This window comes from Egretta garzetta, unplaced genomic scaffold (genome assembly GCF_000687185.1).
Source record: "Egretta garzetta isolate BGI_Z169 unplaced genomic scaffold, ASM68718v1 scaffold345, whole genome shotgun sequence".
Classification (NCBI taxonomy): Eukaryota; Metazoa; Chordata; class Aves; order Pelecaniformes; family Ardeidae; genus Egretta; species Egretta garzetta.
Window position 1 is genome coordinate 589,068 of NW_009259692.1, and position 4,549 is coordinate 593,616.

At 57.1% G+C, this 4,549-nt stretch overlaps 1 protein-coding gene across 19 annotated transcripts in view; it reads right to left on the bottom strand.

The window, feature by feature from the left end:
- The window catches only part of TCF3 (transcription factor 3), a 79,472-nt gene that overhangs the window by 18,088 nt on the left and 56,835 nt on the right, over positions 1 to 4,549 (bottom strand). For all 19 annotated transcript variants that reach the window (XM_035894330.1, XM_035894313.1, XM_035894325.1 and 16 more), the window contains 2 exons: positions 3,076 to 3,205; positions 1,277 to 1,326 (listed from right to left, as the gene is read on the bottom strand). In XM_035894330.1, coding sequence (XP_035750223.1) covers positions 1,277 to 1,326; positions 3,076 to 3,205 — 180 coding nt within the window. The remainder of the gene's footprint in view (positions 1 to 1,276; positions 1,327 to 3,075; positions 3,206 to 4,549) is intronic.

Genomic DNA, 4,549 nt, shown 5'->3' on the forward strand with positions numbered 1-4,549 from the left:
CGGCAGCCAGCGCGTTCGGGGCTGGCAAAGCCCACGCGCAGGTGTCGGCTCAGACACAGGGAAGGGGCTGAGTTTTGGCAAATGCCGAGTGGCGCTTCCTGTGGGAATCGGGGCCCTTTAGGGCACCGCCAGCGCGCCGGGCAGCAAGCCCCGTCACCTTTGAAATCTGAGGCCAATAAAGGGCCATTTGTCGGCAGCGATGTTTTCCCCACATGTTGACCGGGGTTTAAAAGCTCCGAATTTCACAGAGAAACTCGAGGCAGCGATACGGAATCTGCTTCGAGCAGGTTTTCCCTGTTAAAACACAAAACGTCTGGAGCAACTCGGCGCTGCTGACTGGAGCTGGTTCCTGCAGGGTGTGGGTCCAAAGGGACCCTTCAGCACCCTCCGCTCCGCGAGCCCAATCCTGCAAACCCTCGGTGCCTGCCTCTCCCTCCGTCCTCCCAAGCTCAGCACCTCCTGGACCATTTCCAAAGGCAGCGCCCGCGCTGGAGGCTACGGACCAAGCTTGGTGCTGGCAGGGAAGGAACGCCCACAGCACGCCATTTCCCCCACGGGTGGACGCAGAGAGGTGGGGAACGGGGCGGCACGACACGCGGGGGCAAGGGCCCGTCCCCAGCGCAGCCCCAGCCCGGGCTCCAGCCCGCCCGTCCCCCTGCAAGCAAGGAAACGCTCCAGCGAGGAATGCGGCCGCGCGCTGCCAGACAGCTCCCATGTTCCTGCAGGAACCCTCCAGCCCGCTCCAATTAGCTTTCCTGGAGATCCCATTACTTCTAGCCACAAAGACATTGTTCAGTTTATTCCCCCGTAACAGCCGCGGGAGCATGGCTAACTTATTCCTCCAGGCTTTCTTGTAAAGCAGCGCCGGCAGAGCGCACACCTGGAGCAGCCCCAGCTGCCTGCCCGCATTACAACTGGTTTGGTTTCCCTTTCTGGAGTGAAATCCGAGCACAGCGAATATTGCATTTCACTCGCGACATCACGTCAAACAGAGGAGAACCAAGCGAGGGCAGGGGGCGAAGGGGCCGGGCTCTGCTCCGCACCCGGAGCATTGCAGCTCCTTCTCCCCGATTAGTGCCCCGTCTCACAGCGCTTCCTTGTTTCTCGGCTGTCGCTGGGAAAAACCCTTCCTCATCCTGCTAAAATCCGAGCCCGCGGTGTTTGGAGGCGCTGGACCCGCAGGGCTGGCAGCTCTCGCGGCGGGGGGAGCGGGGGCGCCCAGGGGATGGGGGAACGGGGAGGGGATACCTGCGGGGAAAACGCTGCTGCCACTTACCGAGGAGGGGAGTCCAGGAGGCACCTTCCGAACCTTTTTGGGCTGTCCGTCTGGTTTAAAGAGAAGAAGAGAAAAAGAGAAGATCTAATTTTTGAAGGGGGTTATAGAGAGAGGGAAAACAACAAGCTCCAGCTAAAAGGATGGGAGATGCAGGTACAAACAGGGCTCGGATCCCAAAATGTACGTCAATAGTGAAAATGTCCGGGGACGAACCTCTCCTCCTCATCTCATCTCATCTCATCTCATCTCATCTCATCTCATCTCATCTCATCTCATCTCATCTCATCTCATCTCACCTGCACCCTTTGAGGGCTGGTTTCACCCACAAACAGCGTTCTCGGGGCAGTCTCCCTCCCGGAGCACCGCGACAAGGGGTGCTCACGGCGCAGAGGAGGGCTGCACTTGCTCTTTGGGAGAGCCTGAGCCCATCACCAACCCCTCCTTGGGTTGGGGTTCGGGGTTTTTTTATTTTTTGGAAACAATTTAACTTGAAGTGGGTTCGCAGAGAGAGGATGCAGAAGGAGAGCGAATGCAGGGATGGGGTTGTATTTTCATTTGCTCCTTAGACAGTAATATATCTGGGAAAGCTTCACTGCTGCAGGAAGGCAGGGCCGGTGCTTGCCGGTCCCCCCCCAGCCCATCTCTCCAGGTCCAGCTCCAAGGGGGAGGACGCAGTGTCCTGGGGGAAGGGAGTCAGGGAGGTGGTGGTGGTGGGGGGGGAAACATCCCGAGAAGTGGTTCAAGGGGAAGCACACGTTAAAAATTTAGTGGTTTTCTTTCTTTTTTTTAAGTTCATAATTAAGGAAAGCCCCAGCTGGGGGGGTGCAGGATGCTAACACAGCAACTCTGCCAAGCCAGGGGCTCCGCCGGGCTGTAGCTCAGGAGGAGAAATGCATCACACGGAATAACCCGCCGCAAAAGAATCCTCTTCCAGTCTGGCAACGCAAACCAGCAACTTCTTAAAGCGGCAATATCAAAGCGGATGCCTTTTTCTGAAAAGCACTGGAAAAAATACACGTAACAACGGGGTCGCTTCTGGTTTCATTTGCTGGGGAAAGCCCAAAATAGCAAGAAAGTGACTTTGGAGGGCGCAGGGAGGAACTATGACCAGAAACACAAGAAATGGGACTTGTCTTCACTCCAAAGTTACATTCACACCCGACCTTAGCCTTCGTTAAAAGCAAAATGGCTTATCCCTAGGCAGATCCAGGCGTGGGCACCTCCTGCTCTGGAATCTCAAAGCAGGCGGCTGGGCAGGGAGAGGTCTCGGAGCAAACACCGCCTGCATCCCAGGGCTCAGCTCCCGCACCCCAGCTCAGCACCCAGACCTCACGCTGCTTCTTATTGACTTGTTCCTGGCAGTCCCGTGCGCTTGCAGCAGGACAGGGGCACCAAGGAGGAGCCATCGGCCATAAAAACGGCCTCGAAGGTGGCCCAAGGTTTTCCAGGACTGACTACTGGTGTGCGGTGTGGCTGGAGGCATTTTTAGAAGAACCTCAAGCCTTTTGCTGCTTTCACTTCATCTGACATTTTCCAGAAAGAAGGAAATTCTACATGACTGAGCCCAAACCCCCTTTTTAAAAACTACATATATATACACATATATATATAGTGGTGTCCCCCCCCCCCAAAAAAAACCCCAAATGCCAAATTCAAGCCTATGTGCAGCATCCGTGCTTTCATTCCCGATGGCAGACCGGACGCGGGTGCCCGCCCAGTCGACAGCCCCCGGGGTCGCTCAGCCCCGCTGCAGGACAAACCAGCGCGGTGGCCCCCAAGGGTGACCCCAAGCCACTTACCTATGTTGCTGTCAGCACCTCTCCTGCGAGGATTGTTGGGGTAAGAAAAATACTGAGACCCCCCTTTCACCCCGGTGGGGGAAAGCGTGCTCGGACTCGCGATTCCCATTTCGCTGGGCAGGAAACCAGTCTGCAAACAAGGAGACAGAAAAGCCCTTCCATGTAATTATGCCGGAACGCCACCGCGCTCGCTGGGAGAGAACAGAGCCGCCTTGAGCTGCTTTTGCACCAATTCAGCCAAAAAAAGACAAGTAAAGGGCCAGAAGGAAAAAAACCAAATACATAAATATGGGGGTAGCTATGGGGGAATAGAGGTGCTGTAAGAAAAGGATCTTTCAAGCCGTGTTTTCTCGCTGGATCCCAGCAAGGAAGCTCTCTACAAACCAAGGATGCAAACGAGCGGGTGCCATCGCAGGGTGCGTTGTGGCCCCACGCTCACCGCGCTGCCCGTGACCCTGCCCGTGGTTTCATCGGCCCAGGCTCCCAAAGGCAAGGAGGAGGTGACGGTCAGGGCGAGGGGCTCGCAAGGCAGCGCTCCCCGCCTGCCTCCCCGCAAAGCCAAGGGCTTGGACGCATCGGCAGGAGGCAGCGAGCTCTGCCCACACAGGGGCAAAGCGACTTTCCTCAGGACAAAACTCTTCCCTCCCCACCTCTGAGGTTTTCCGGCAAGGGATTACAGTTTCTGATGCCATCGGTGCTTTGGTGCTTGCGGGGGACACCCCTGGTGGGCACAGCGTGTCCCCCCATCCTCAAAAGGCACGTCTGACCAAACAGCCCCATGCTGTCCCTCACCCCCCTGACAGCGTTGGGGACCTGGCCAGGGCAGAGGACAGCCACCATGCTCACCACCGGCAAAGCCGGCAGCCCCCAGGCTCTCTCGACCGTGCCTAAACCGACGGCAAGAGACAGGAGAGGTTGCACAGCCGGCGGCGCATCCGACTGTGCCTGTCCCAGCCCCCTCCAGCTGTAAAACCCAGCTCGGGGCACCGGCACCGACGGTTTCTGTCCCATCCCCAGCGCCACGCAGCTGGACCCATCGTGGACGATGCGACGGAGCTGCAAGGCCTCTGCTGGGGGGAGGTTTTTCTCTTGCATTTTGCCAGGGAAAAGTCAAATCCCTCTTTCTAAAAAGAGGAAACTCCTCCCTCGTGTTTATCCCAGCTGACCTTGGGCACTCTGGGAAGCAGCGGGGAGCTGGCAGGAGCCGGAGCCCAGGGTGCTCGCTGGCTCCCGGGATGGAGCAAGCGTGCCTTTGCTCCAGGAGCGCACCCGCCAGCATTGCCTCTGTCACCTTGAGAGAAAGTTAAAGGTATTTACGTGGAATTTAAGAGGGCTGGCAAACGGCCTTTAAGTAACAAAAGCTGAGCTTTGACCCATCTTCCGAGGGCAACACGTTGAAATAAAGGAGGATTTCAGGCTTTTGAGAAACTGGAAAGAAAAACCCACCGCTTTAAAACTCCCATCTCCTCCAGAA